General features: G+C 41.4%; 1 protein-coding gene across 1 annotated transcript in view; it reads right to left on the reverse strand.

Annotated features, from left to right (window-relative positions):
• Positions 1-7653: 7653 nt before the first annotated feature.
• Positions 7654-13989, reverse strand: part of LOC138801002 (aldehyde oxidase 1-like) — a 72644-nt gene continuing 66308 nt past the window's right edge. Inside the window, exons 32-35 of the mRNA XM_069983351.1 lie at positions 12746-12811; positions 11058-11246; positions 10118-10285; positions 7654-8134 (exon numbers count right to left, since the gene is read on the reverse strand). Coding sequence (XP_069839452.1) covers positions 8084-8134; positions 10118-10285; positions 11058-11246; positions 12746-12811 — 474 coding nt within the window. The 3' untranslated portion in view covers positions 7654-8083. The remainder of the gene's footprint in view (positions 8135-10117; positions 10286-11057; positions 11247-12745; positions 12812-13989) is intronic.

The raw sequence follows: 13989 nt of genomic DNA on the forward strand, positions 1-13989 counted from the left end.
TGTATGATGCTGGATACACTGAGCCTGTATTTCCCTTGTTTATTTGACAAAACTTTTTGTTTTTTAAGTGGAAGCTTGGGAGTCACAACAAGTCAGCCATGAAGTAGGGACCATAAAGATACAGAGCTGGGTTATAGAGAGCTGAGATGCATAGTACATGTCATTCTACTGAGCTCCAAACCATCTGGCATTAAGATCAGTTTACCAAGGCTGAGCAGCTGCATGCAAGCCTTACAATGCCAAGCACAATACCTAGTGCCCGATGTTAAGCTCGCTGCCTCTGGCCTCAGGGAAATGTGGTCTGTGGAGTGTTGGATCACACTTCTCTATCTGACATCTGATGGATGAGTGCAAGAAGAAGGTTACCTGGGTTTTTTCTAATACTTGATAACCCCTTTAACTTCCAAAACCAGGGCCGTTTCTAGCGCTGGACTGACCTCACTCAACAGGACAGAACACTGGGGACATTATTATTATGGAGACATAGCACAGGGGGCATTATTAATATAGGGACAGAGTACAGGGGGCATTATTACTATGGGGACAGAGCACGGGGGGATTATTACTATGGGGCATCGCAGGACAGGGGGCATTATTACTATGGGGACAGAGCACCGGGGGAATTATTACTATGAGGACAGAGCACAGAGGGACATTATTACTATGGGGACAGAGCACAGGGGGACATTATTACTATGCGGACAGAGCAGGGCACAGGGCATTACTATATGTGGGGGCACAGCAGGGCAAGGGTCATTACTACTATATGTGGGGGCACAGCAGGGGATCCTATATACAGGGGGCAACCCACATACCTAGTGACTTTACTGCACATGACGCAAAAAAAAACCTCGAAGGAAGTTGCTTGAAAAGTGTGAAGCCTAAGATGTTTGTCTGGTTGGTTCAGAGGAGATGAATGTTGCAAAAATTCATCATGGAAGCCTGAGTTAGGCTGCATTCCCATGTTCTGTGTTCTTCACGGAACACGGACGTACCTGTAACGGACTCTCCCCCTGCCCGGGCAGCATCTGTGATAAGATGCTGGAAGCAGGGCGAACTGTACAGATTAGGGATGGTCCGAACCTCGGCAGGTTCGGACCATCCCTAGTACAGATATGTGCCACGCTGTAATGACAGAGACTGATTCATTACAGTGTGGCACATATCTGTACACGGAATGTGTGAACGAAGCCTTAAGACCAAAGGATGTCTGATTATTTTACAGATTTTTTCAGCCAAAGCCAGGAATGGATTTGAAAAGAGAAGAAATCTCAGACTTATCTTTACAACCTGTTCTCTGTTTATAGTCCGTTCCTGGCTTTGGCTGAAAAAATCTGTGAGATAATCTGTCAGACATCTTTTGGTGTAATAGGGCCCTTAGATGGAAAGGAAAAGGGAAGTGACACCTTTTACCAAGATTCGCCCTGTCGTCAAAATTACCTAGAAACGTCCCTGTCCTAAACCATTTTTTTGGGGTAAATAAGATGTTTATTGCACACTGAAAACATGCACTCCTGTGTAACAGACAAAACATTATAGCAATACAAAAAATTACAAACCTCCGTGTCGTCATCTCTATATAACCATAACCCTCATCGGGCTAAGGAGCATGGTGTCTTTCGATCCTAAAATACAATGTCCTAAACCATTCTTGAACATCTTTTGCAGTGTGACAGGGCACATTATCCTAGTAACTAAATCATTTGCATTAGTAAATAGCAGTGCCATCAAGGCTGTACAATGTTTAAATGGTGTCGGAATAATATTCATATGTACGCCAGGCTCCACTGTTTTCTAGCAGAACACTGCCCAGAGCATCGCACTGTCTCTTCTTACTTCCCTTCTTTACATAGTTCTTCCCGGTGTCATCTTGTCCCCAGCTGAGTGATGGATGTGGGGTCCAACCCCCCTGATTCAGAGCTTCTGATCACCTGCGTACATGTAACTGAAGTAAATACAGCTGCAATACCTAGCATATTTCCTACAAAAAGTATGGTGTGTGCAAGTATGGACTAGTGTAAGACCCTAGAAAGAACGAGAAAGATGCTGTTGTCCTGCTGCCCTATTAGACGGCTGATCTCCATAAGTGTCAGCAGTTGGCTCAGCAATATTGATGGCCTGTGCTGAAGAAAAGCAATATGTTTTATAAGCCCTAATAACTCCTCTAATGTTCTAAGATAATAATGTGCATATACAGTAGATATGCAAATATATGTACAGTAATACTTCGGTTTTCAAACTCTTTGGAACTCGAACTGCTTGGTATTCGAATGAAAATTTATCCAGAAGTAGTGTTTGGAACTCGAACTTTGCTCGGTTTTCGAACGTTTTTGCGAGCGTGGATGGTGGGTTGTACCTGGCGAGTTAAGCAGTGGTAAGGCTTTACATACATTACAGTGCTGTGTAAGACTGCTGGAGTGTATATACAGTGCAGTAGTAGTACAGGCAGTGCACAACCATCTCCCATCGGTTACAGTGCTGGGGGGGACGCTATACAGTAAAGGATGGGTGAGAAGTTGGTGACTACTGTACTATATTTGCTGGTTCTGATGAACATTTCTTATGTTTAAAGTCCTGTACAGTATAGTGCTGTTCTGTACTGTAATGATTATACTGAGAACTTATCAGTGTAATAAATTAGTATTGTAGGTAATTATTGGTGGCTGCTGGAACCAATTAATCACATTTACATTATTTCCTATGGGAAGACACTGCTCGGTTTTCAAACTGCTTGGTTCTCAAACTGCCTTCCGGAACCAATTAAGTTCGAGAACTGAGGTACCACTGTATATAACACTGAACGCATGGGAAAAATTGGGCTCCACTCCCCATCATCTCTATTAGAGAGGAGCGAATCTACAGAAGGAACGAAATAAATTAATTTGTTCCTATCGGGATTCTGCTCATCGGGCTGTGGGCTTCGAAGTCTGCTCTGCCCGTGCCGCTCCTCCCCAGGTACTGGGAAAAGATGGATCCAGTCCAGGGAAACTTCTGCCAGCTTTTCCCAGCCCCTGGCATGGAGTGGAGCAGACTTCAAAGCCCACAGCCTGATGAGCAGAATCCCGATTCGCTTAGGTCCTTCTGTAGAGTACTATTTATACTATCAAAATAGTATTTATGAAAATCAAAAATCGTGAAATTGGGGAGTTCCTGTGTCTACGTATTGCACTTTACGATGAAAATGACATGATACCGTTATTCTATAGGTCAGTCTGGACACAATGATATGCACAGATTTTGTAATGTTTTTGTTTTTTTTAATGAAAGCTTTTTTCTTTGCAAAAAATTATTATTAACATTGCCCTATTGCGACTGTAACGGTTTTATTTTTTCACCCATGGTGCTGTATGGGGTTTAATTTTTTGCACCATGATCTCATTTTTTTTTTTAATACCAGAGTTGTGTAGATCGAACGTTTTGATCACTTTTTATTAATTTTTTTTTTTATATTTAATGTAACAAAAATCAGCAATCCTGGCATTTTTCCCCTTTTTGTTTACGATGTTCGCCATATGGGAACACTATTATATTTTAATAGACCGGACAATTACGCACACTACAATATTATATATATATATATATATATATATATATGTAGTACATGTATTATGCCATAATTGGATGGGGCTGATTTAAATTTTTATTAAGGGAGGGGCTTTGGAGTATTTAAAAAATATTTTTTTTTACACTTTTTAAGTTCCCCTGGGGATTGCATACACTCATAATTGCTATGACATAGCATAGCATTGATCAGTGTTATCGGCGTTCTGCACATAGAGCCTGCCTGTGTCAGTCTAGGAAAGTGATTGGGACCCCCGCAATCACACTGCAAAGATCCCAATCGATAAGTGACAGGAGTTGCTCCTGTCACTTAAACTTTAAGGGGTTAATGACAGGCTGCAGCATGATCACTGCAGCCTGTCATGAAGGGTGGGGGCCTGGCTGCTGATAGCAGCTGGCCCTCACTCGTTATGAAGTGCGCTCTACTCCTGAGCTCGCTTCATATAGGTATATGCAGTCTGGACATACCGGTCGCCCAAGATAGTCTGGTGACACTGTTTTCTATTTATATTAAAAATAGGGATGGTCCGAACCGAGTTCGGTTCGGGTTCGTACGAACCCGAACTCTCGGTAGTGATTCCCGCTGTCTGCCCGCTCCGTGCAGCGGGCGGATCCAGCGGGAGGACCGCCTGGAAAACTGGGATACAGCCATAGCCATAGGCTGTGTCCCAGTTTTCCAGGCGGTCCTCCCGCTGTATCCACCCACTCCACGGAGCGGGCAGACAGCAGGAATCTGATACCGAGCGTTCGGGTTCATACGAACCCGAACCTCGGAGGGTTCGGACCATCCCTAATTAAAAACTTTAAGCTATTTATTTAAAAAAACTGGATGTCATAATTGCGGAATCTAAACAACTGATGAGAACCAGCGTGATCTCCAATGTCGGGTCATTACCTGCAGATACCCTGTTTCCCTGAAAATAAGACATCCTCTCAAAATTAGGCATAGTGCAGGATTTACAGGATAGCTTAAATTAAGGCATCCCCCGAAAGTAAGATCCCCACGCTGTTCATTTTGTTGGTGCGGACAGGATAGACCCACTCTCGGCACTCTGCCAAGCAGCAATTGATGGCCTCTCACGTAGATTTTGCACAGAAAACCCCTCCTTACGTTATATATAAATTTAATTTTATTTAATTTAATAAAGTCAGATCTGACAGATTGCTATCTGTCTAATCTAACAACTTTATTTTCTGGTCTTTTCGCATCAGAAATACTTTTCCCATCACAGAATGGCTATCATAGGTCACCACTTTCTGGTGAGGGGTGAATCATCTACTGTGTTCCAGGCCTCCTAGTCAGCAAGGAACTGTAATATGGCTGTATCCAAGAGAGTGTGGCTGTGCTTGAGTTTGTTGTTCATTTTCAACATTAAAATATCACCTAGATCAGGGGTGTCAAACTCACGGCCCTCCTGCTGTTGCAAAACTACAATTCCCATTGTGCTTGGGCAGTTGAAGCCAGAGCTTTATCTGTGCATGATGGGAATTGTAGTTTTAGAACAGCTGGAGGGCCACAGTTTGACACTGGTGACCTAGTTCTCCGGATGTTACAAAATATCTTCCAACATTCCCTGACATTGACAGGAAGGAAGCAACAGCATGAGAAATGCAGATTGGAGACCAATGGCCTGGATTATCATTATTGTGTTCATGTGCTGTCATTATGTACATCAGTTTGAAATATATTCTAGTTTACCATTAGTTTATTATATTGTAATCTCAGCAGAGCATAGTGTTGTATTTCTTGTTCAGCAGTAAGGCAAGTTCAGGCAGCTACTAGTTCAGGTGAATGAGTGGCTGAACAGTAGTGTTGAGCAGACTTACTGAAATGTTTGGGTTCTCCGAACCCGCAACCAAGTTTTCCATACGCCAAGAGTCAAAATTATGAGTATTCAAATTTGGAGAATGTTGCCAAACAGTTAAGCAAGTCTAATGCTGCGTTTACACAGAAAGATTTATCTGACAGATTTTGGAAGCCAAAGCCAGGAATGGATTTGAAAAGAGGATAGATCCCAGTCTTTCCTTTATGACCTGATCCTTGTTTATAGTCTGTTCCTGGTTTTGGCTTCAATGATCTGTCAGATAAATCTGTCTGTGTAAACGCAGCATTACACTACTGAACAGGGTTTTCATGCATGTTGATATAAGACCAGCAAGAGCTAATCAGGAGGGATCTAGTACTTGCTGTAAAGCATGTCACTAAATGCTGTTAAAACAAGTAAGATGGCAGCCCCTGTAACAATGTAAAAAAAGTTTAATAAAAGATATTATGGTAAAAAAAATAGAAACAGACTAAGGGTGCCTTCACACCTACCGGATCCACAGCGGATTAACTTCTGCGGATTCGAAGCGAGAACCGCTGCGGATCCGGTACCATTCACCCCTATGATAGCACATATTCGCAGCAGGATTAACATCCCGCTGTGAATATGTGCTTTAACCCCCCGCTGTCCGCAGCCCCGCCGCCGCATTAGCCCATCCTCGGCCGCATCCCCCATCTCTGGCCGCATCCCCCCATCCCCCGCCGCATCCCACATCCCTGGCCGCATCCTGCAGCCGGCCGCCAAGAGCATAAAGTACCTGCTCGGCGGCGCGGCTGCAGTGAAGCTCCCGGCTCCGGTCCGGGACCGGAGCCGGGAGCCTCACTGCAGCCGCGCCGCCGAGCAGGTACTTTATGCTCTCGGCGGCGGGCTGCAGGATGCGGCCGGGGATGCGGGCTGCTGGATGCGGTGGGGGATAATAATCTTTCTGTGTAAATGGACCCTTATGGTGCATTTACACAGGCAGATTTATCTGACAAATTTTTGAAGCCAAAGACAGCAACAGACCATAAATAGGAAACGGGTCATAAAGGAAAGACTGAGCTTTCTCTTTTTTTTTTCAAATTAATTCCTGGCTTTGGCTTCCAAAATCTGTCAGATAAATCTGCCTGTGTAAATGCACCATTAGGCTATGTTCACACTATGTATATTTCAGTCAGTATATGTATATTTCAGTCAGTATATTTCAGTCAGTATTGCAACCAAAACCAGGAGTGGATTAAAAATACAGAAAGGCTCTGTTCACACAATGTTGAAATTGAGTGGATGGCCGCCATTTAATGGCAAATATTTGCTGTTATTTTAAAACAACGGCTGTTATATTGACATAATGGCAGTTATTTACTGTTAGGGTACAAACCCACTTGACGTATTTGCTGCGTGAATCAGTCTTAAAAATAAGCAGGCAAAACGCAGGTTGGCTTTATACAATTGTTCTGCCTTAAAATACGCAATTGCGTATTTTTAAAGCATGAAGCTTGTTGTTAGCAAAGCATCAGTTAACAACCTGTGCGAAAAACGCATGTAGCTTCATTCTTCAAAATACGCAATTGCGTATTTTAACACAGAACAATTGTATAAAGCCAACCTGCGTTTTGCCTGCTTATTTTTAAGACTGATTCACGCAGCAAATACATCAAGTGGGTTTGTACCCTTATATGGTGGCCATCCACTCAATTTCAACATTGTGTGAACAGATCCTTTCTGTGTTTTTAATCCACTCCTGGTTTTGGTTGCAATACTGACTGAAATATACGTAGTGTGAATGCAGCCTTACACATACCATTACACATACCATTACACATACCCTTACACATACCTTATATACCATATTAGTTGGAGACGGGATTTAACCACCTACTAATTATTGATTATACAGGACATATGGTAACATATCAGCAGCCTGCTGCTAGATTCTAATAGGGCAGGGGACGGGGAGTATGGCCATTTATTTAGAGGGTCAAGTCACTTAGTGAAAAAATTTTTTTTTAATTAAAAAAATGTTTAGAAAAAAAATCTAAAAAAGCATTGCATAGGGCCATTTGCTCTTTCTCTACTGTTTTGTTAAAAGCCACATGCTTTTTTAAACACTTCCCACTGAAGTCATTGGTTGCTGGAAACCATTGTTTTTGTTTCTTTTGTTCATGTAAACAAACCCTCTATTAGAGCAAAAGGACATTTCATATATTTTAATGTAATGTTTAATAAATTATTGACCAGTTAGTTTCTTTTTGTTTGAATGCTAATATCTTTATTGTTTGAATAGTAATCAAATATTGCTCTGTTCACATACTGTATGTTTATACACAGTGGGGAAGATTTTTTTTCTGATACAACTGATTATATGGTAGTAATACTATTTGCTGCACTGATATATACCTGCTTAATCTTATACAGACTTCATGTTACCTGTTAGCAAGTGTCATTTTGACACAAATAATACACAAATAAAGTCCAATATTGCCTGTAAATATATTTTTTCGGCACATTTACCCAGGTATTTTCAGTATCACACAAGGCAGAGTCATAACAAATTCAGACAGATCAGTTCAGCGTGCAGTATTTATAATATAGGGGAAAAAAACATCCTAAATCATTAAAATGTTATCTTCAAATCCATAATTTTCACAGGAATAGATTTGGTGCTCCCATCCATTTAGGTGGTTTTCCTTTTGTTCCAGTACTGGACATCATGTGTGCTACACATCAATGCCCCAGGGGGTGAAAGACGCAGGGTCATCTTTAGGAATCTACACAAAAAAAAAAAAAATCTAGTTTGTAGACACTTTCGTTCACTTTAGACAACCTCTAATAAAATATATTTTCATTTGAAGCGTTACTATAACCTTACAAAACATTTGACATGTCATAGAGACACCAGGAGTAATCACATTTTTCCATCTAATGCCCTAAAACTGGTGGAGTCTCAGTAAGAATATATGACAGCATTAATTATGTGTATGGTGTCCTCGGTGAATAGGGACCTTTCTATATTGAGAACATCTTGCAGCCTCTGATCGGTTCAGAGAACATATTTATTCTTTAAAACCAGGAAAGGGACCTCCACTTCTCATTCAACATGTCATGGTGCGTTTACACAGACAGCTTATCTGACAGATTTTTGAAGCCAAAGCCAGGAATTGATTTGGAAAGAGGGGAAATCTCAATCTTTCCTTTCTGACCTGTTCTCTGTGTATAGTCTGTTCCTGGCTTTGGCTTTAAAAATCTGTCAAGTAATCTGTCTGTGTAAACACAACATTAAGGTATGTGCACATTGGGCACACTACGGAAAATCGGCAGAGAACTTCAAGCAGATTCCGCTGCATGCCCCCGCTTGAAGTTTCGCTCGTCCCATAGTGCAGTGGAATCCGCTTTAAGTTCTCTGCTGATTTTCCGTAATGTGCACATAGGGTCCATTTACACAAAAGGATTATCTGCCAAAGATTTGAAGCCAAAAGCAGGAATAGATTTGAAAAGAGGATAAAGAGGAAAAAGGCTTTCCTTTATGACCTGATCTCCGTTTATAGTCTGTTTCTGGCTTTGACTTTCTGTGTGAATGGACCCTTAGGGTACTATTACACGGAGTGATAATCATCCGAATCGGCCCGATTCGGCCGATTATTGCTTAATGTAATAAATACAACGATCAGCCGATGACAGCAATCATCGGCTGATCATTGATATAGGTTTGGGCCTATTTTCGTCGGTCGGCCCCTGACGAAAATAGGCCCAAACCTATATCAACAATCAGCTGATGATTGTTGTCATCGGCTGATCGTTGTATTTATTACATTGATCGATAATCGGCCGAATCGGCAACTGACTATATACATTACCTATCCACGTTCCAGGGCTGCTGCTGCAGATAGGTATTGTATATAGTTAAGCAAGGGCTGCAAGTACATTGGTAACAATGTCCCTGCAGCCCTTGTTTTACGATTATCGGGTCGTGTAATAGGTCCAGTAAACGAGCGACGATCTAGCAGATTGCTGCTCGTCTACAGGTATTATCGGGCCCCCATCGGCCCATGTCATACCACCCTTAGAGGCAAACACAGGGTGTAATACCCAGGTGCTGCAATTTTTGGGTTTAGACAGAATTCAGTCTGAAGGCAATGTAGACACCTTGTTTAACAGTAATTAAGGTATGGTTATTTAAAGTGACACTGTCACCTCCTTTGTGCATTTTGACATCTCTACACAGGTGTAAAGGGTAAATTTAGCGGTTTTCATACCCTATTTTATATCATACGTCATGGTGCTTGTTCAAGTAAAAAGTCATCTTTTATCAACTGCAGATTGTGTTAAGTGGGCGGGGCCTCGTGGCATTAGTGCCACTTAGCTCCGCCCACAACACTGCCATTGAAACAGGCTGGCCTAAAGGTCTAGGCCCCACCCCCTCTAGGTCGACCCACCAATGGGCCTCAAGGGGGCGTGGCCAACGGTGGCTGCAGTTGATAAAAGATAATTTTTTACTTGAACAAGCACCATGACATATAATATAAAATAAGGTATGAAAACTGCTAAATTTACCCTTTACATCTATGTAGAGATGTCAGAATGCACAAAGGGGGGACAGTGTCACTTTAGGTTGTTCATCTCCCCACCTAACACTGTAGTAAGTTAAAAGATAGTTATGATGATGTTAAACCTTACCATATAACTGTTATAGTATAGTAGCTTTATCAGAGATAGCACATATAAAAAGTAAAAATAATATATTGAGTTCTCACCATTTCAGTAAATTTGTCTCCACATGCCATACGTATCTTCTCTGTGGTTGCAGGACTTTTAAGGGTAAAAATATTGGACAAGCCTCTCTCAGTTCGAGCAGATGAAACAGCATCCTTTATAGCAAAATATACTGCTGATCCCAAAAAGACGGCAGGCTCGCCAATACCCTAGGGAAGCAAATGGCAGTAAAATATTAATAAAACAACCACAAATAACCACATTAAAGGGGAACTCCGGATAAAAAACCCTTGTTTTCTATTGAAAGTATATTTAAGTTATATAGATGTGTCTATACAATGTATCGCTGTATCTGTACAGTTCTGCCACACTGGTAGCTGATAGAAATCCAAAAAATGAAAAAAAATGGCCCCAGTGCCAATTCACATTGTCTCCTTCAGACAAATCTTCCGTGCCTCTGTCTCACATTGTGTGTGTTTGCTGATGATGCATACAGGGGGCAGGGCGTGATATCACAGGAGGCTTGGCTGGATAACCCAATCCCCTGACTGATTCACCATCTCTGACCTAACAGAAGCAGCTGCTACACTAATTTTACTGATTGTAATGGGTGGGGGCTGTGATGATGACATGAGGGAAAGCATTGCATTCTGGGAAATGCCAAACCAGGAAGAACAGAAACACAAAACATAGCAAACACCTTCCCCCCCCCAAACAAATGTATTTGTAGTCATTTCAAAACTGGGATAGACAGGTAAGTAATGCTTCTGCAGAAGTTTCATTTTTTTAACCTCTACCTGGAGTTCCCCTTTAACAATACCAAGTAAATTCTACATAACAATGTAAATAAGGAACTCCCTTATTGTATATATTACAATTATATCAAAACAAAGAACGAGGGTGACAGGTCATAGTTTCAGAAACTACCTATCTCATTGTTCTGTCCATATAGGTGGGATGTCGCTATTGTTTGTCTCTTACCTTGGATGAGTAAATAGCATACGGGTTTTGTGAAGAAGGAAGTAGTGATACATTAAACTCTCTTGGAATATCATAAACAGATGGGATCTTGTATACTCCTGGCCCCTTTGTTATCAGTTCACCCTCTGGAGAGTATTTTAGTTCTTCTGTGGTATAAAGCCCAATTCCTTGGACAAAAGCACCTTCAATCTAAGAACAAATACAGATAAAAACATCTTCACTCTCCAGGATATTTTGTCAATACAACATACTTAAATATAGATCATGTGTGTTATTTAACCCCTTAACACATTATGGTGTCCTGGTATATCATAGTGCCATTAAGAGGGTACAGAGAGGGCTTACAATCTGAGCCCCCTCTGTACTGTGCCGTTGCTGTATGCTATCAGCAGCAAGGAACCGTGGCTATTAGCCGGCACAAACTGATCGTTCATGTCAGCTAATTAACCATTTCAATGCCGAAATGTCAAATCTGACAGCTGCATTTAATTGGATTATAGAAACCATTGCCTATGGTCGCAAAAAATGTGAGCTTGTTTGGGTCAGTAGGACTATTGGGGCTATGACCTATTAAACAAAAAGAGGGAAGAACTAAAGTGCAAAAACAAAAATTGGCCTGGTCATTAAGGGGTTAAACAACTCGCCAATAAACACCAATTGAAAAAAAAAAAAGAATGAAGAAGGAATTCTTGGAATTGTATGAAACATAATTATGATACATGTATGTGACTAATATTACAGCAAAATGATAAGCTTACTGGGGAAAACTGTACAACTTAGGACATACTGGTGCTCTGTAGGACCACATGTAGCTTGATACGGTTGGGCACATTTGCCTACAGATGCTGCAGCTGAGCATGTAGATCCTGTACACAGCTGTTCCCATAAATGCTCCATTGTGGGTAAATCTGGCAACCAGTCAAGCTGAGGAAGTGTTGCAATCCTGGGAAACTCTTGCTGTATGTAGTGAACATTATCCTACTGAAAATCCATGAGAGACAACACATGTCCTGCACATATAGATGAGCTGTCAGGGGTGACCGTATACGAAGGCTCCCCAGATCATCACATTAACAGTTGGGGCAGCGTGTTGCTCCACAGCAAAGACAGGATTGCAGCACTCACTACAAGGCCTCCACACTTGAACCTGACCATCATCAGACTCCAAACAGAACCTGGTATTGCTGTCAAACACTATACGGTTACAAAGGCAAGGACACTGGCAGGACACAAATTGGCCCTGACACCCAGGACATGACATGGTCCGGGCATAGGGCTGTGTAATGTAGGTGCCATCTCTGTTTGGATGGTGAGCAAGGAAACTGTGGGAGCTGCTCCTGCTTGTTGGTGGGTGAAACAATCCTCTCTACTGGGGGCCATACACAGCCTGTTCACCATGTGTGCCCTCATGTAGACACTGCTCTTAACACTTTCTACAGTAACACTTTGTCAGAACAGCCTAGATGACATGCAATACATTGGGCAATTAAATGATCATCTTGCTTTCTCAGGCTTATGACATGCTCGTTCTCAACGTCTGTCAACTAGGCAAAATGTCTTTGTTACAGAGGCATGTCTACCATCGGTTTTCCCTTGTATGAAAGGGAAGGCATAGAGAAGTACAGTAGTAGTACAGACTAAGTACAAAAGTAAGACAACAATAGATGTTCACTTGCAATATACAGTACCTGTCCCACATCCACAGCTGGGTTAATGCTACAACCAGTATCCATGATGATGTCTACCTTGATGATCTGATCATATAGTAAGAATTGAGAAAAATAAATATATATATTAATTTTCATCAGAAGAGAATATTTAATATTGATGAATATTGAGAAGATTTAATATTGATGGATGATCTTTAGGATCGATTATGCATATGTGATCTCTGGGGTTCAGACAACCAGCACCCCTGCTGTTTAACTATAGCTATTCAGGCAAGTCACAGCTTTGGCAGATACACAGTGAATGAAGCAGAAGCTACTCCCTAATGATTGTGTAGTGGTGGTGCCAGGTTACTGCAGCTCAGCTCCTATTGCTACACGCTGAGCTGTACTGTTGGGCTGCAGGGATTTCTGGAACACAGCAGAGCTAAAGCTTTAAAGGTGCTGTCCAGCGAAAATTTTTATATTTCAAATCAACCGTTGTCAGAAAGTTATATAGATTTGTAATGTGCTTCTATTCAAAAATCTCTATTTAAAAAAGTTTTCCCATACTTATTAGCGGCTGTATGTCATGCAAGAAGTGTTTTTATTTTCATTTAGACACAGTTCTCTCTACTGACATCTCTGGCCGCGACAGGAACTATTCAGAGTAGTAGAGGCCTTCTATGGGAATCCCTATAGAAAACCTCTACTACTCGGGAGAGTTCCTGTCTCAGCCAGAGATGTCGGAAGAGAGCACTGTGTCTAAGTGAAAAAAACAACAACACTTCCTGTATGACATACAGCCGCTAATAAGTATTGGAAGACTTGAGATTTTTAAATAGAAGTAAAATTACAAATCTATATAACTTTCTGACACCTATTGATTTGAAAGAAAAAGATTTTCGCTGGACAACCCCTTTAATACAACAACGTATCTTATTTTTCAGCACCCAGCAGGAGAGTCCCCTACCATATACCTCCGCTGCATCCCTTATACATACAATGCCATGTAAGAAAAAAAATATAACTTGCAGTACATATTTTTCAAATGGAGGTCTATTTTATCTTGTAGTATCAGAAACCAAGAAAAATGAAAAAGAAAAATGTTCCTTTTATGACCTCCATCATAGTGACTGAGCTCTTTGTATAGGTGTATTTGTGTTGTGTGCTGGAATATTTCCTGATACATAAGGGGTCATTCACATGCTTTGTAATTTACGGACCCTATGGAGAGTGAAGTTGTACAGTGTAGGGTCTGCTCTGTAGGGTCTGTAAATGACAAT

This window comes from Dendropsophus ebraccatus, chromosome 9 (genome assembly GCF_027789765.1).
Source record: "Dendropsophus ebraccatus isolate aDenEbr1 chromosome 9, aDenEbr1.pat, whole genome shotgun sequence".
NCBI classification, from domain to species: Eukaryota; Metazoa; Chordata; class Amphibia; order Anura; family Hylidae; genus Dendropsophus; species Dendropsophus ebraccatus.